The sequence below is a fragment of the Trichoplusia ni genome, chromosome 4 (assembly GCF_003590095.1).
Source record: "Trichoplusia ni isolate ovarian cell line Hi5 chromosome 4, tn1, whole genome shotgun sequence".
Lineage (NCBI taxonomy): Eukaryota > Metazoa > Arthropoda > Insecta > Lepidoptera > Noctuidae > Trichoplusia > Trichoplusia ni.
The window spans coordinates 2,873,579-2,889,851 of NC_039481.1; the positions used below are offsets into that span (position 1 = coordinate 2,873,579).

The following is a 16,273-nucleotide window of genomic DNA, read 5'->3' on the forward strand; positions in this document are numbered from 1 at the left end:
TGATCATTATCATCTGCTTGTCAAACAGAAATGCCAGACAAATTAAGTTTCAATTTAGTTTTGATTTTATAAAAATATAATTTTTAGTAAATATAATTTCAATTTTAGTTTTTCTTGTCGCTCAAGTAGTAAGTACATACTGATTTACAGTCTTTTTTTTGTTTCAAAAAGAAAGAAGAGCTTTGTTTTTGAAACGACTCCCGCACTAAGGAAATAAATCATTAGTCATCAAAAATAACGTACAAATCACATGCACAAAGGCACCCAGACTCAGAACAAGCATTCGTGGATTACACAAATGCTTATCCTACAAGGGGATCGAACCCGCGACGCGGCTGAGTTAAAGCTGAGTGGTCCATATTGACGGACATGCAGAGGATCGCAGTAGTTAGCTAACCTTCTCCACTGATTTTCAGCCCCTAAGTTCCTTCCACTTTACTATTAATAATATATTAATGAGAAATAATAATTTTAGTAATATCAAAATTTCTAAGTCAACTACCACGAAATGCGGTGTCAGCCTAACTATAAATGATGGCCAGAACTGGTATTGGAAAGACAACTTATGAATTTCATATGATTCCTCACTAGACCTTCGATGAATAATATACATCCACTAATTAACATCGCGTGAAGCCAGTGTCGTTGTTTTTTAAAAGCTTGTCCAAAATTTAGAAGTTTTAATTTTAGATTTATTTTAAATAAAATCTGTTCAAACCATAAGGTCACTGCTACTGCTACATTTGGGTACGTAATGAATGAAATCAAAGAGCTCGAATGCAAAACTTAGATCAGTATTTTAATTTCCTGGCAGCTTATACAAAACGACACATTAAAGAAGGAAATGAGAAATGATAGAAACGAAAAAAGAACTAGAATTTTCCTCTTGGATGAATTAGAATATTTTGATGATGAAGACTGAATTTGTTTTTCTGCAATTTTTGGTTTGTGTTGTATTTGTATTTAGTTTTATAGCTACTTGTGCTGGTGAAAATGTGAAGAAAAGTGTTGATGAGAACAGAGACGAAAATGGCGAAACTAACGATGAATCTAAAGATGAATCGTTGGACATCCCTGTTGAAAGTGAACCCAACAATATTACCTGTACACGAAGGCAAAATAGCCAAATGCATGAAATAAAACCAGCCCAACACAGGCAGTTTCCATTTATGGTTGCTATAATGTCTCAACAAAATGAATATTTGTGTTCCGGTGCTGTTGTATCCAATGGATTGATATTAACAACAGCTAAGTGTACACAACTGCCTGTAAGTTACGTAATGTTAAATACGACCACCGATAAGAAGGACGATACCACAGTTTCTCTGCATGTAATAAAAAGTGAAAGATTCCCTACTTTCACTGGAAGTGAATCTTTAAAAGATGTTGGTGTTGTATACACAGAGAAACACAATTCCAGCGTTGCTTCAAAAATAACTCTCAGTAATTTCACAAATCCTCGTCAAATACTTGATGTTGTTGGCATAGGGTTTGGATTAAATGCAGACATCGGGCAAACTAAAGAACTTCAGTTCGTTGGCATGGAGAATCGCTCTCCCGAAGAAATTACAGAAGTTTTGAAAATATATTTTGACTGCGTTGAAACTAAGGTAGTTACCTGTTTCAAAGATACTGGTGGTCCTGCAGTATTTAATAATGAGCTTATCGGTATCATTATAAGAGGCCAAGACGAATGCTCGAAAGAAATGTCCGCCACGTACGCTGTAAACAAGAGGATGGTCGATGTTTTGCCATCATACACTTTTAAGGCTTGGCTGGATGAAAAAATTAAGAAGAACGACGAGCAAGAACAAGTTGCCTTAGTAGTTTACCCGTCTCCTCCCGCGTTGCGGTCGGACCATAGTGTGCATAAAATGATGAGTTCTGGGATACGACTTATTGCTATTCCAACACATGTTTTTACGGGATGCTTGTGCATCTTGGCATGTTATTGATATTTTTCCTATATTTTAAAAGTGAAGAAAATTGTTCGTGAGTTTTCAATAAAAAAAATTCAGGTCTCTACTTTTTTTATTTCAACTGATTATATATTTTAAGACCATACATTTAACACCAAACATTAGCATAATCCAGACTTTAAGTTTGTATGTCAGACTGAAATCAACTCTTGCTAGCTAAACTCCACATCCTTACATGTTTATTGTGTGACAAGAGTTACTTTATTTTTGTCTTTAGGAACGTAGGTGCGAAGCGGAAAAATGGTACAAATAACAACGCACAAGTGAAGAGAAGCACCTCGCTCCAGTTTTCAGACACTAGGCAGACATAGACGCCACAGTGTAAAATCAGCATAGTAAATTATTAATAATTAATGAATGTTTTGGTACAGTGTACAACGGACTTTATTCGGGGTTTATTTGCAAAATATTGAGTCTGTGGCTACTGGTTTCAGACATGCCTTTTTGGTGCCAGTCTATGGTGCCAGTCCAAATGTCCAATGTCAATTTGTCATGTGTGTCATGACACTCATGACAACACTAAACACGCACGTAAAGGACGCAGAGGATATTGTTGACGAAAACTGGAAAGGTTACAGTCACAGTATTTTACTGAACTTGTACCTATTCGTAATAATATTTAATTTGTGTTTTTTGTAACGAGTCATTTATAACCCCTGTATAGATTTCCCTGAAAATGCTAAATCTTCACTATTATTCCTTTGTTTGGTGTCCGTCGAAATACGAATAAATGAATTGTGATTATCCTGAGGGGGTAAGTTATTTTCTTAAGTTTTTGCTATCATTAAACTATAACTAAATAACATTTTATTTGGCTAATTAAAGTGTAATCTTACTCTCTAACTTATAAAAAAAACTTGAAATTAAAATAAAGAAGAAATATAAACTTTCGCGGTTGGGGGCTCACAGCTGAATTGTAATGTTATCTTAAACATTTAAATCGTAGATTAACAACCCTAAACATACCGGAAATATTGTTACAGAATCGGGGGGGAAACATTACGCCATCAGCTAGAAAACCCATTCACGGTTGCGGAGAACCATACCAGAAAGCTAACAGTATGGTCCGCTACGGGGACGACGGAGACAGCTCAGCCTCAGATCATGAACAAGACCAGGGTATTGACGAAGTGGACAATATCATGAGGTATATCATGTTTAAATCTACTTCATTCTACCAAAACAAAAACGAGATTACTATGTTTTCATACACCCTCTTTTCTTATTTGGTGTCTTTTGGTTGGATTTTTGCAACCTAATTTTGAGGCATTTCTTTAAATCTATGAATTTTATCTTATTGTCTGCCTTTGCTGCTTAAATGCTTTTTTAATAGTAGTGTGGAAGTACATTGGTTTTTTTTTAATAATTAATCCCCGTACCTAAGATATTCTTGACATTGGCAAACAATGATAAATAATTAATTACTTAGTAGAATTAGGTATATCAATGCTGTGTGTCAATAAATAAACTATGATGTATTAATTTTTCAGTAAAATGTCTCGTGAAACCAGTCCACTGCCAATAAGAAAAAAAAAGCGGTATCATACTAATTCAAATTCACAAGATGGCGAATATTCTGATGATAACATGTGAGTCTTAATGAATGCATGAATTTAATGTGTTTTAGTTATCAGCTACAGTATGTTGAGCTCAAGTAGTTTTAGTAAATGCACAGAAATAATTAAGTCTCTGTCTGTCTACCTTTTTAAATTATTCCACTTTTTTTCAGTTACTTTATGGACTTGCACTTAACATACTTGCTTTATTCACACATGCATAGTTCTATGTTCCTACATATCTTCTTTCTGTTTGCTGTTAATCTAAAATAGTACTTTAGTTTTCACTTCATGTAGTTGAAAAACGCTTTAGTATCTTATTGAAACTTAATTATGTTTGCTTTGTCTGTTTGGTAAAGTTTTAAGTTGGTTAATAAATAAATAAATAACTTAAGAATTACTATTATCAAAAAGCCTGAAAGTAGTTATAATGATATAACTGATGCCGCTCCTTGTGTAACACTGATACTTAGCTGAATCTGGTTATACTGGAAGCTGACCCCAACAAAGTTGGGAAAAGGCTAGGATGATGATGATTGTGTCTTTTTTTAGTGAAATTTTATCCCTACTTTTTCTTTGTAGTAGCTTAGACAAAGGAGTAAGCTCCAACAGAGTCCTAAGTTTTTAAATAAATGTTTATTTGGGTATCTATTTATACTTTTTTGCATTACATACACAATAGTAGACTTAATTGAGGCATTCTCTGCCAGTTACAAATAGGGTGAAGCAGAGATAAAAAGAAATATAATCACCCTGCTTTGGAGGTTTTGGCCTTTTTACCAGCTTTTATATACATCACCTGCACCATTGTCTGTCTGTCGGTAAGTAAAGAGGTAATGATAGTTGAATTTAAACCACTTTGCTTGCTCAAATTTTGACGACGTCGCGTGATAGTGCAATGACATTGTCATGTCAGTATATTCATTTAGGTCATGATGAGATAGCTCTGCTCTGATCCTGGAAGCTGAAGAATCAGCTGAAAGTTTGCCATGGGAGCTTTGCCTAAAAACGACGCCGAGTTTAGATTTATTTCAATTGTTTTTTCGAATAGAGTCCTGAGCAAAGAGTTATAATAAGCTATAAAAAAAGCTTTTTTTTATTAGCTTTTTTTCTACTAGGCTTAGAGATGAGTATCAAAGTAACTTGTTCTAAAATTCTGTTACTAATGTCAAGTTAACTTATTACTTATTTATATGTTATTCATATATCGTTGACAGTCGCTACAGGTAGTCAGAAACTTGAAAGCCTTACAACCAGTCTAACCAAGAGGTATCGTGTTGCCCAAGTAACTGGATTGAGGAGGTCAGATAGGCAGTCGCTCCTTGCAAAACACTGGTACTTAGCTGAATCCAGTTAGACTGGAAGCCCACACCAACATATTTGGGAAGAGGCTGGGCCGATGATGATGTATAATTATAGATGAAACCTATTACTTAGTTAATCCTGATTGTTGTCTATTTGTCGGCAATTTGAACCAATAGTCCGCGTATTAATATTGTGCATAAAAACATCCGGTGGCATCATATCCTGCATCCATCATATATACATTTTTGCTTCTGCTTATAATATGCTTTTATCAGGTTAACATATGATAAATGCATATGATTTGTATTGTTGTGTGACTAAGTGTTTGTGTGTGAAGTCTATGTCTTTATTACAGCAATGAGCTTTCAAAATCTTTACCTGCATCGCTTCCCTCATATTCGTGTTACAGTGATAAGTCAAATGTTGAAGATCGCAGCTACTTGTCTATATCACAAAGATCACAAAGGAGTTTTACAGATGAAAGACCTAATTTTCAAATGAATAGAAGTAATAGCATGAGCGTCGAGCGTCGTCAAGAATTTTCAAAAAGACGCGGAGTGTCAGTTGTGTCCGGGGAAGACAGTAATTCTCAAAACACTTCACGAATTTTTATTATATTCATCACATTAGTTGCAGTAATTGTAGCTGCTTTATACACTAAACTTCCAAATTTTGTCGCATTGAATGATAGCAAAGAAAAATATACACAAACAGAACATCATGATAGCATTATATTTGAAAACAACATGAACAATCTACAGGAGAAATACAACATAGATGATAACTCTATTCTCAAACTTAAAACTGGTAAGATGCTTTTTTAGTTGGATATATTGTAAAATATTTTTTATGTAACACAACCTAACATTGCATAGTGTTTTTTTAAATTGCATAAGGTGAAATATAGTACCTAGACAGTTGACACTATGAGCGAAAATATAAAATATCGTAAATGTATGTGACGCCCAACGTGGGGCCTAATTACATAAAAGTATTTTATTTTTCTAATTGGTAGATGCTCCCTTTTTAAGAACTAGAATAGTTGAATTATTGATTTCAAATTATAACCAAACCGTTTTTTATTTATTTTTAGGACTATCAACAATATTCTCAAGGATGGACGCTGGCTCATTCATGTTTGTTTATGACACCAACACTAATAACTTCAACCCAATCCGGTTTGATAAGTTCATAGATGAAGTTTCATTTACAGCCGCTCGATATTTACGTAAGAATGTTATTATTTTATTGTTGAACCTTTAAGTTTACAATACTCAAGAATTATGGAAACAGGATCTAAAGTCGAGTACGCGGGTTCGCATGTCTATTGGGCCCTTCCGATTTAAGACGCATGTATGCAGTGCCGGCGTTAGCCCCCCCCCCCCTCTAACGCCGGCACTGCATACACGTGATGGGGCGAAAGCCCAGGGCGCCAAGGTCTGAAGTTGGAGTCTCTTACCTCTCCTGGTGCAAACCTTCAGAACTGTGCATACTTTTTTTTTTAATTTAGGAGATTATAGAGATACATATAATAATTCATCTAACGAGACGCTATTTGCAGGTAACCATATCGCGGCGCCAAAACATACGGTGGTCGTAAGCTCTAACCTTGATATGCGAGAACATGGCGAGCTTATTGCTAAATATCGTGACGAGGTTTACAAATCCGGAGTGCTGCTTGTCAAGGAGGTCGAGGGAGTCCCCTCAGACCTTGCGATGGCCTTCCATTACTACTGCGATGAGTATGAGCCCCTTGTGAAAAGGAGTGCAATATTTTTCACGCTAAACATTGCCAACTGCTCCAGTATACCAGGTAATATTTCCAAAACATGTGTAATTGATATTCTGTAAAATGTTCTAAAAGACTGAGGTGCCTTATCACTTTTAAGCTTAAGCTCGGCCTTACAGGATTCATCTGAATACTCTATTTCAAATAAGTTATTCTCATATGCCATTTTAAAGGAGGTCAAATAAAAAGTCTTGTTGTAAAACTGTCAAACATTTATAACATAATTGTTTTCACTTTTCATTCATGGTAAGATCCCCGGTCCTTTTCAAAAGCGTACCCACCCGTGCACAGGTCCAACTTGCAGAGGCCTTGTAGAGAACTTTACATCTAAAATGTTATGGGGCATTTACCCTTTGTATCAAGAATACAAAGTATTTGAATAACGATTGATTACTACTGTTATTAAACTCCTGCATTTTATTCTGATGTGTATAACTGTATATTACAAGATGAGTTGAGTTTGAGCTCCTAGACTTTTTAGTTTTTTTTTTTATTTAAAAGCATTCATACTGCTTATTTATAATCAAGTGGTTTAACTTCTAATTTACTTACAGATCCAGAATCTACACACAATTTTATTGAGAAATGTCTTGCCAGAAAATGGACAACTGTGCCAAAAGAAAATATGAGGCCTTTATTAACAAGAGTTGTTGATGTTATAATTGACGTCACCAGTGTGTTTTAATCAGTATTTATTGTAATTTAATAACTTGTTATCAGCTTACCAATTTTTATTTATTTATAAGTTTTAATTAAAGACACTTTTAATATAAATAATTTCGTTTTATAAGGCACCTGTTTCGTTTTATCTCCTTTCTGGCCTGAATCCATATTTTAAAATTTGAATAATAAAGATACTTACAAACACACAACTTACAATTAAGCAGCTTTGCCAGCTTGGACACATCCCAGCTTTGACAGGGATGAAGGTGATTTTTTTACGCATTCTAAATATATTTACATGATTTTTTTAAATTTTCAAATAAAATACGGTGATTTTTAGTATCATAGTTGTACTTATATATTTTTTTTAATCCTGCATCGCGTGTTTTACTAACAATCGAAACACATGCAAAAAGTCATCCAGTCGCAGGACAAGCATTCGTGGATCGCACTTGCGCTTGTCTTACGCGGGAATTGAACACGTCACGTACAGTGGGTTTGACGTGGGGACCACAACCACTCCTAAACCTCGCAATAACTGGGATTATATGGATTATAGAGTTTATGGCAAGTTTCATATTTAAATTTTAAACTAAGCAAATAGTTTAGGAATGCTGTCATGTCCTATACATGTAACATGGCCAATGCTTTAGCTTTTTCATGGCAAATAAGAACAATTTTTTTTTTATACATATATTTGACGATCTCCGTGGTCGAGTGGCGTACGCACCGGTTTCAAGGTGTCGCTATCTCAGGTCCCGGGTTCGATCTCGGTCGGGTTAATGTAAAAATTCACATTTCTACATTGTCTCGGGTCTGGGTGTTTGTGGTACCTTCGTTGTATCTGAATTCCATAACACAAGTGCTTTAGCAGCTTACTTTGGGTTCAGAACAATGTATGTGATGTTGTCCGCATTTATTTATACACAAAAGTTGCGTGTTTACATCCCTCTCAATTAATTAATATTAATGATATTACTACCTTAAATATTTTTATTGATTTATTTTATTTTTACTATATTACAAAATATGCTGAAAATTTGATGAGACAGCGCAATGATTATATGGTAAAGGATTCGCCCATATTATGAGGTTCTTCCACCACATTTTAAAGTAATATTATGGTTGTGGAAGCTTGACAAGGCTCCAAATCTTCCCCACACCCGTAATAGTAGACCCCAATTTACAGCATAAATCAGTTCCAATACAATATGGATACTCTGTACCAAGACATTGAAATTTACTGTTGTTATAGCAGTTTTTTTCCACTGCTATTGTATCGGCCAGAGTGCACTCTGATCTGAAGTGTTAAGATCTTGTCCGTCATTAAGGTCATCTAGACTGTCTGGTTCCAATTCATTGTTGTTACGTGCAGGAGAGTATGTTGCAATAACATCTTCATCCTCGTCTTCATCGTGAGATTCTTCAGATTCATCTGATTCATCATTACCTGGGACACACATCTTAATATCAAAGTTGGACCAGTGGGCAATAATAGTTAGTGTATCCTTCACTTAGTTTATAAATGTAATGAAATCTATTCTTCAACAGAATTATTATTAATTATCAATTTTAAGGAAGTTGCTATTGAATTAGGAATGACCACAGTTACATAGTAGTGTTGTTACATAGTTAACACACATTTGCAGTTGAGCTAAATTTCATAGAATAGCAATGTTATTTTACTGGATTATATCTAAATTGTTTTTATATTTTTCTGTGTATAGGACAAACTACAAACAAAGTACCTTCTTCCTCGTCAGTGTCAGCTTCCTCCTCCATAGGTTCAGGATCAGCTTTCCCGAGAGGAGCACGCTTCATATACTGTTGGCCTATTGAGTTTAACTGCAACAATGTACATAAATCTGAAAGTGGGCCGTAGTAAGAATTAAGTCAGTCTGCGCACTGCACATCTAGAATAGAGACTGTTATCTGGACCAAATTGTAAACAATCAATAAAAAGTATTTGTTGATTACAAACCCAATGCTGATTAGCCTGTTCCAATGCAGTTAATTCAGATTCCTCATCGCAGGGACTGTCAGCGTTAAACCACAAAGGATCCACTAATCGTGGCGTTAATATTGGAAATGGTATGTTCATATTTACTAGTGAGTTTATTAATAAGAAATACAGCAACGGGCAAGCAAATTCTCGTATTCAAACGGAATGTTACCAAACAAAACCAAACTATTAGTCAAATGTCAAGTTGGATGTCAAACCACAAAAGCTTATCCGTATGCCTATGTGTGTGACTTCCTGCCTTTTGACTTCAGCTAATTTTATTCCACACTAATTGACCAGAGATTTCTAGTACCTATCGTTTTAAAACATTGCGCCAGTTCATATTAATGATCATTAGTTTATAAAAATAAACGTAATATCATGTATCGCATTAACGTAGATTTTATGGATAACCTTTTTTGGAGGTAATGAAAATTATTATATATTATTTTTTTAATAATTCAACCATCGCTTGTTTTTAATCATTCAATCATCATCGGCCTAGCCTTTTCCCAACTATGTTGGGGTCGGCTACCAGTCCAACCGCTATCAGCTAAGTACCAGTGTTTTACAAGGGACGACTGCCTATCTGACCTCCTCAACCCAGTTACCTGGGCAACACGATACCCTTGGTTAAATAGCTTTCAGTCTTTTCAAGCTTCTGACTACCTGTAACGACTGTCAAACTTGTAGGAATAACAGCCGGGACCCACAATTTAACGTGCCTTCCAAAACACGAAGGCAATCGTTATGACAAAGATGGTCACCCGTCTACGGACCAACCGCGTCAAGCATAGCTTAACCTGTGATCGAATCACTTATTTATGCGGTTATAGCTTAGCCACGAGCTCCTCATGTTTTTAATCATCCATTAAACATATTATAGTAATTTAACATTAGTTAATAATTATCATCATCATCACGCAGGAATGAGTGTGGCGATATTTTTGTTATCGATATTTAAGTTATTGTTATTTGTGTAATATTAACAAAAGCACCTTAAAAAATGCATATTTATTAGATATTAAATTTAAAAAACATGATGAACTAAACTTAATACTTGACACACTAGCCAAACATTCAACACGTCTGAATCTTCTTATCGCGATCGTAAACTATTTAACGAGCGCTTGTTCATTGTTAATTTCGTAAACATTAAAAAGATAGGCAACTACTTTTTATGAGAAAGAAGCTATTGAGCATTCAGCCGTTAAATTAAACTTGCATTGACCACATGCGTATCCTTTGTAACAAACATGTTTCCGTACTTTTGTGATTGTAGAATATTACTTTTCGCCAATTTGGTATGTTTAATTATTTTGATAATGTCTTGTGTGTTAATTATATTATAATCACCACGCGTCATAAAATATTCTGATTTTACAAATAAATAGATTATTTTTCCGTAACCAAATAAACATAAAAACAAAGCATTTTAATTCTGAATTAAATTATCACTGAAATAATATTGTTAATAAATTGCAGATGTCAACAGCCTTATCTATGTCCTTATTAAATAAAAATCCATATGCAATGGATAGTGATGCAGACGGCGAGGTGGCGGAATTTATAATTGCTAAAGGTTACTTGCCGAATGAAAAAGATTTGCCGAAAACATCTATACTAAAAAATGTTGGTAAGTACCTACATATTCTACTTAAACGTGTTGAAACGACAAAATAATTCACGTAGGCATTTGGTCGTACATACCAAATACCTTCCAACATATTGTTAATTGTTTTTTTTTTCAGATAGCGATGTAACATATCTTCTTTCAAAACTGTCAGACGAAGAACTAATAAAACTGCTCGCAGACCAACCCAACAAGAAAGAATATAATTTAAAAGATATAGTCAAAATAGCATCAGACTCAAAATATGCCCAAGATTATAAGCCAGTAAATACATTACAAACGAAGTCTCCTCTTACTAGCATCAGTGAAATCTTAGAAACTCATAGAAAGGAGAAGAGATTTCGAACCATCACAGAAAAACCCAAACCAGAGGGTGCTTTTTTTCGTTTAGAAAATAAGGAGGTGGATCCTTTTCCTCCTAATCGAGGTGGAGACCCACAGTATTTGGCTGTGCAAAAGCTGAATAATATATTGTATAGCCGTCCATCAGAAGTGGAATCGGATAGTAAGAGTGACGACGAAGACGAAAAGAAAGAGCTACTATTTGATGTTCTTGTTGCGCAGTTGAAAACCCTGTGTTGCAAAAGAAATAAACCTATAAAGAAGAAAGATAAAAGTACATTTAAACTAAAGGCCTTATTAAGCGGTATAATGCCGCAAGAAATTATTCATAAACCTTACGTACCCGAACATAAATACGCTCAGACCACAATGCCAAATGAGCAAATGTTTTTGATAATAAACGAAGAAATTAAAAGCAATGGAAGTGATGATGGCCTTATATCAGTTGACCCAGATAGTCTCGGGAACAACAGCAGTGTTATGTTGCTTGGCCCTATAGCAACACCAATGTCAGAAGCTCAATTAAAAATTGTGGTATGTTATTACATTAAAATTTGTGACTATATTTTAATGACATGAAACACAAAATTCAGTTCTCAACGTCAATGAAAGACGTCAAATTCTTCGGCTACATAATTCTTTAAATTAATTTGGATATTTTTTTTCAGATGATGCGTATTTCAAATGAACTCTCCAAACCAGAATATATGCCACTTTTGCAACAAATATCAGATGGCACACTTAGTGATGAAAACATAAGGCTAGTGAATAGCTTGGTGTCTGGTCCACAAACAAGAAGATACATAAAACCTCATAGATGTAACCACCAGTCCAAACTAGCTCGAGTATACGGTGGACCCAAGTGGATCGTCTGCACAGGATATCTAAATATTAATCAGCCTAGCTTGTATGATTAAGATAGTGATGCACGTTTAGTCAGCTGTAAGTGTCCATCCGTTAAAATGTAAAAAATAATTATATTTTTATTATTCATATTATAAATGGGGAAAAGAATAATTGAAATGTAATCTGAGATGGCCTTAGTAGCTGAATAAGTTTAATAGGCTACTTACTGATCTCATCGATTTTGAGAAAGCTACAAACTAGTAGACGTAATGCAATGGTTATTTACTTGGAATGAAATTCGAAGTCACGTTTTGAAAAAAAAAACAGAAGGAAGTTGTTATCTCGCCATCTTAGTCTGGTGGAAGCAAGCCTCGCTTAACGATAACAGCGGAAAATTTCCACAATAAGAAAACCACCTTGTGGGCGCTCTTAAAGTCTGGATGACTTTCAGGTTGGATTATTTATTTTATATATATTAAAAGGCTTTATGTCGTTGTACACGATAGTAGATTAAATTTATTACGAAGAATAGGGAGGGAAATAGTGCAATGTAATTTTAAATACAAGTGTCCATAATTTGTTAGTTTTTTTTTCATTCAATCCTTAATTTTCTAGCGTTTATTTTGAATATTTGTACTCCAGTAGGTAAACTGAAATATTATTTCGCATAACACTACCTACGTACTTTATTTTTAGTAGCTTCCTTATAGTCCCTTTTTAAAAATTACTATTGATTTAATAGACGAACTAATGTAGTAACAGGGCTTTCGTCAACCACTCAAATTAATGTGCCTGAAACGTCATTTTATTCGAAATCTCATCTTAATCGGTAACGTCGGTCGTCCGCGTCGCGCTCTGTTACTCTGTGGTTTATAGTCATTAAAATATAACACTGTCATACTGAAAGGCATACAACTGCCTGCGGAATGCACTTTTGAAAATTTGAAACATTATTCGTCTTTAGTATTGTTTCGGAGATATTTAAGACGGTGATACCAACAAGAAGCAAGCCTTGCCGGAAAAAGTTAACGTCCTCAAGTAAGAAATTATTTCGGTTAGTTCATTCAATAAAATATTTAAGTTATAATCGTTGTACAAATGCTGGATATATTATGCAATTTTATGGTAAAGACAATCGCCACAATGTTAAACATTATAATATGACCCGAATTCTTTCCACAGATTAATACAATAATAATTGCTTGTAGTGTTACTATTCAAATAGTAAGTATTTATAAGAAAATAATATTTAAGGTTTATATACCTAGAGTAAGAACAATGGTCGAGGACAAAATAGTTCGGTGTGCATGGTTAACGAAAGACCCTATTTACATTAAATACCATGATGAAGAGTGGGGAAGACCTGAATACAATAGCCATCGACTATTCGAAATGTTGTGTTTAGAAGGACAACAAGCTGGCCTTTCTTGGATAACTATATTGAAAAAAAGGAAATCATACCGACAGTTATTCTTTGAATTTAATCCGTATGAAGTAGCGAAACTACAAGATGAAAACGTCGTAAATTTGTCTCAAATGTCGAGCCTTGTAAAACACAAAAGCAAAATAGAATCTATTGTAAACAATGCGAAATGTTACATAAAAATGGAAGAAGAAGGTGAAGATTTTTCGAAATTTATCTGGAGTTTTGTTAATTACAAACCTATAGTGAACAGATGGAAAACTAACGATCAAGTACCTTCACAAACTCTTACATCTGCAACATTATCATCTCGTCTAAAAGCAAAAGGCTTCAAATATGTTGGACCTACGACTTGTTATGCTTTTATGCAAGCTTGTGGCTTAGTCAATGACCATTTAACAACTTGTATAAGTTATAAGAAATATACTTGAAATCTTACGTAGCCCAGTTTACTTTTTGTTTTTTGTTACTAAAACCAAGAAACAGCTTCTGACTTTAATACATTGAGAATATTGCGAATAAGAACCGTAAGTTACTTTAACATGCCCACAACCCTACTACTAAATGATACCTTTAGTAAGCTTTTGTTATCTGTTCATGCGCGATAAAGCTTCGACAAACATTGTTTGCCTTACATTATATTTTTATACTTTTAGTTAACTTAAATCATTTACTGCAATATATATAATTTTTGAAGCAAAACTATTGTTTAAAAGTACTAGTTATTTAACTAAGTTAGTTATTACCATATGTACAAGTAGTTACAAGACAATAACTTGATCGCAAGTCTATATACACTCTGTGGATAAGGTCGTGACGTGAAACGACGACGAACCTTCTTTTGCAGACTTTCGTATGATTGCCACTTTGCTTTATCTTTTAATACACCTCAGACGCGCCGGTCACACGATATTAAAAGTAATAATGGCGGAACAACGCGAAAGAACTTTCATCATGATTAAGCCCGATGGTGTCCAACGTGGACTCGTTGGAACCATTATCGAGCGGTTCGAGAAGAAAGGCTTCAAGTTAGTCGGCCTGAAATTCGTCTGGCCCTCTGAAGAGCTGCTGCAGAAACACTACAGCGATTTAGCGTCCAGGCCCTTCTTCCCTGGTCTAGTGAAATACATGAGCTCTGGTCCGGTGGTTCCTATGGTGTGGGAAGGTCTGAACGCTGTGAAAACCGGCCGTCAAATGCTTGGTGCTACAAACCCCGCTGACTCACTACCCGGCACAATTCGTGGCGATCTCTGCATCCAGGTTGGTCGTAACATTATCCACGGTTCTGACAGTGTGGAGTCGGCTAACAAGGAAATCGCGCTATGGTTCAGCGAGAAAGAAGTCGTCGGATGGACACCAGCTGCCGTTAACTGGGTTTACGAGTAAAAGCACTTTAATTCCGGTATAACCTTACAACACGTGTGATAGGTTATTGGTTATTTTTAAGTTATTCCGTGATCTAACAAATAAAATATCTTAATTTAACATGTCATTTTATTTTCCCAAGTCTTTTGTTTTTCTAATTTATAAAATGTGGCTTAGCTGCATGAGTCGAAACAATATTGTATTGAGAAAACTTTTTAAATTACAGATATTCTAAAAATATTATAGATAAAATAAGAAAGTTATTAATAATTAATACTGTAAGAGATAAAAAATGGTTCAAGAGGAATGTATATTTTGAGCATATGCTTTATTTTATCCCACTATTAGTATTTATCAGAAATGTATTATAATCTTTATAATTTTGTAAAATAAATATTATTTTATTAAGTATGAAAAATTCTAAATATATCAAACTCTGCAAGGGATTTTCCCTTCTCAAAAAACATTTTTGCATGTTTTAATCTGATCTATAGAAACACGTACAAGTTCACTACCGACCGATACGAGTCAAGTGCCAAAGGCGCCGTTATTTTACGATCTCTGTCCAGTATTGGTCTGAAGTTCTTGACTGGTTTCAATCGATTGAGTAGTTCATAAGGAAAGGACTTGGCGCTCACTTCCCGAGTTTTACAGCTCGCCACTTCACTACATCAAGTTATATTCGACTCGGCTTTCATTATGTACTAATCATTCACGTGAATACCATTAGGCTATCAAGCTAGTCTAAACATTTACACACAATATCGATAATGAAATGAGATCATTCTCATGCATGTAGGTACCATGTGTCGTTCATAATTTCGATGCATGTCTTAATCCTAGCTTTCGACCTGTGTCCTGTAATGGAACACATGGAGTCCATTATCGTGCAAATGTTTCAAGCAAAATCGTCGCAACCTTTTGCGACCTATGCATATTTCTTAGTAGTAATTCCGTTTTTACGTACGACTACCTGTTGCCCGCGTGGTGAGAAGATACTTTTTAGATTCACCCGATTTCGGCTTTTATTTGTAAGATATTTCATTGCTCTGCTATTTAATCATTGCGTGATGTAGATATAATATCCTATAGCCTTCTTCAATGAAGATATAGTATCTTCATTGAAGAAGGCCTCACATAATTTTTCAAATAGACTAGTAATTTCACTCGGGGTCCCTATTGTTTTCTTTTTTCAAAATAATATAATATGGCCTATGTTAATCTGGGATAATAAAGCGTTATAATTGTGGAAGAATTTTCTTGAGTTTTTGAATTTATTCACTGCAAATATACAACCAAATCTTTCCTCTCTATAATATTAGTATAGATGAAAGGATTACTTACCATTTATCGATAACATCACAATGCAC

At 34.7% G+C, this 16,273-nt stretch overlaps 6 protein-coding genes across 8 annotated transcripts; 5 read left to right on the plus strand and 1 right to left on the minus strand.

Annotated features, from left to right (window-relative positions):
- The first annotated feature begins 65 nt into the window (after window positions 1-65).
- LOC113492533 lies at window positions 66-2,021 on the plus strand. Its single transcript, XM_026870019.1, has one exon. The coding sequence runs from the start codon at window positions 909-911 to the stop codon at window positions 1,953-1,955; it is 1,047 nt and encodes a 348-aa protein (XP_026725820.1). The 5' UTR covers window positions 66-908; the 3' UTR covers window positions 1,956-2,021.
- Window positions 2,022-2,469: 448 nt separating this feature from the next.
- LOC113492532 lies at window positions 2,470-7,770 on the plus strand. Of its 2 annotated transcripts, none has more exons than XM_026870016.1 (7): window positions 2,470-2,733; window positions 2,963-3,126; window positions 3,470-3,568; window positions 5,196-5,647; window positions 5,934-6,068; window positions 6,402-6,653; window positions 7,184-7,770. In XM_026870016.1, the coding sequence occupies exons 1-7, from the start codon at window positions 2,710-2,712 to the stop codon at window positions 7,312-7,314; spliced, it is 1,257 nt and encodes a 418-aa protein (XP_026725817.1). In that variant the 5' UTR covers window positions 2,470-2,709; the 3' UTR covers window positions 7,315-7,770. The 2 variants fall into 2 exon arrangements, with proteins under 2 accessions (XP_026725817.1, XP_026725818.1); XM_026870017.1 differs by having other exon boundaries at window positions 5,250-5,647.
- Window positions 7,771-8,274: 504 nt separating this feature from the next.
- Window positions 8,275-9,499, minus strand: LOC113492534 (anaphase-promoting complex subunit 15B-like). The gene is made up of 3 exons (XM_026870020.1): window positions 9,274-9,499; window positions 9,041-9,137; window positions 8,275-8,742 (listed from the first exon to the last, which is right to left on the minus strand). The coding sequence occupies exons 1-3, from the start codon at window positions 9,391-9,393 to the stop codon at window positions 8,564-8,566; spliced, it is 396 nt and encodes a 131-aa protein (XP_026725821.1). The 5' UTR covers window positions 9,394-9,499; the 3' UTR covers window positions 8,275-8,563.
- Window positions 9,500-10,097: 598 nt separating this feature from the next.
- Window positions 10,098-12,700, plus strand: LOC113492535. The gene is made up of 4 exons (XM_026870021.1): window positions 10,098-10,598; window positions 10,780-10,930; window positions 11,046-11,803; window positions 11,938-12,700. Exons 1-4 carry the CDS (start codon window positions 10,551-10,553, stop codon window positions 12,184-12,186), a joined length of 1,206 nt encoding a protein of 401 aa, XP_026725822.1. The 5' UTR covers window positions 10,098-10,550; the 3' UTR covers window positions 12,187-12,700.
- Window positions 12,701-12,796: 96 nt separating this feature from the next.
- Window positions 12,797-13,990, plus strand: LOC113492541 (DNA-3-methyladenine glycosylase 1-like). 2 transcript variants are annotated; one of them, XM_026870034.1, is made up of 2 exons: window positions 12,797-13,169; window positions 13,298-13,990. In XM_026870034.1, exon 2 carries the CDS (start codon window positions 13,394-13,396, stop codon window positions 13,967-13,969), a length of 576 nt encoding a protein of 191 aa, XP_026725835.1. In that variant the 5' UTR covers window positions 12,797-13,169; window positions 13,298-13,393; the 3' UTR covers window positions 13,970-13,990. The 2 variants fall into 2 exon arrangements, with proteins under 2 accessions (XP_026725835.1, XP_026725834.1); XM_026870033.1 differs by having other exon boundaries at window positions 12,797-13,153.
- Window positions 13,991-14,138: 148 nt separating this feature from the next.
- LOC113492544 (nucleoside diphosphate kinase) lies at window positions 14,139-15,023 on the plus strand. The gene has a single exon (XM_026870036.1). It carries the CDS (start codon window positions 14,394-14,396, stop codon window positions 14,922-14,924), a length of 531 nt encoding a protein of 176 aa, XP_026725837.1. The 5' UTR covers window positions 14,139-14,393; the 3' UTR covers window positions 14,925-15,023.
- Window positions 15,024-16,273: the final 1,250 nt, after the last annotated feature.

What these genes read in the sequence shown, in the direction of transcription:
- LOC113492533 (XM_026870019.1), top strand. Translation starts at nt 909, where the DNA reads ATGATGAAGACTGAATTTGTTTTTCTGCAATTTTTGGTTTGTGTTGTA.
- LOC113492532 (XM_026870016.1), top strand. Translation starts at nt 2,710, where the DNA reads ATGAATTGTGATTATCCTGAGGGG. An exon ending in GAATATTCTGATGATAACAT is followed by an intron (nt 3,569 to 5,195) that starts GTGAGTCTTAAT and finishes TCTTTATTACAG; the next exon opens with CAATGAGCTTTCAAAATCTT. An exon ending in CAACTGCTCCAGTATACCAG is followed by an intron (nt 6,654 to 7,183) that starts GTAATATTTCCA and finishes ATTTACTTACAG; the next exon opens with ATCCAGAATCTACACACAAT.
- LOC113492534 (XM_026870020.1), bottom strand. Translation starts at nt 9,393, where the DNA reads ATGAACATACCATTTCCAATATTAACGCCACGATTAGTGGATCCTTTG. An exon ending in AACAGGCTAATCAGCATTGG is followed by an intron (nt 9,138 to 9,273) that starts GTTTGTAATCAA and finishes ACATTGTTGCAG; the next exon opens with TTAAACTCAATAGGCCAACA. An exon ending in TGACACTGACGAGGAAGAAG is followed by an intron (nt 8,743 to 9,040) that starts GTACTTTGTTTG and finishes TGTGTGTCCCAG; the next exon opens with GTAATGATGAATCAGATGAA.
- LOC113492535 (XM_026870021.1), top strand. Translation starts at nt 10,551, where the DNA reads ATGTTTCCGTACTTTTGTGATTGTAGAATATTACTTTTCGCCAATTTG. An exon ending in TATTACTTTTCGCCAATTTG is followed by an intron (nt 10,599 to 10,779) that starts GTATGTTTAATT and finishes AATAAATTGCAG; the next exon opens with ATGTCAACAGCCTTATCTAT. An exon ending in ATCTATACTAAAAAATGTTG is followed by an intron (nt 10,931 to 11,045) that starts GTAAGTACCTAC and finishes TTTTTTTTTCAG; the next exon opens with ATAGCGATGTAACATATCTT.
- LOC113492541 (XM_026870034.1), top strand. Translation starts at nt 13,394, where the DNA reads ATGGTCGAGGACAAAATAGTTCGGTGTGCATGGTTAACGAAAGACCCT.
- LOC113492544 (XM_026870036.1), top strand. Translation starts at nt 14,394, where the DNA reads ATGATTGCCACTTTGCTTTATCTTTTAATACACCTCAGACGCGCCGGT.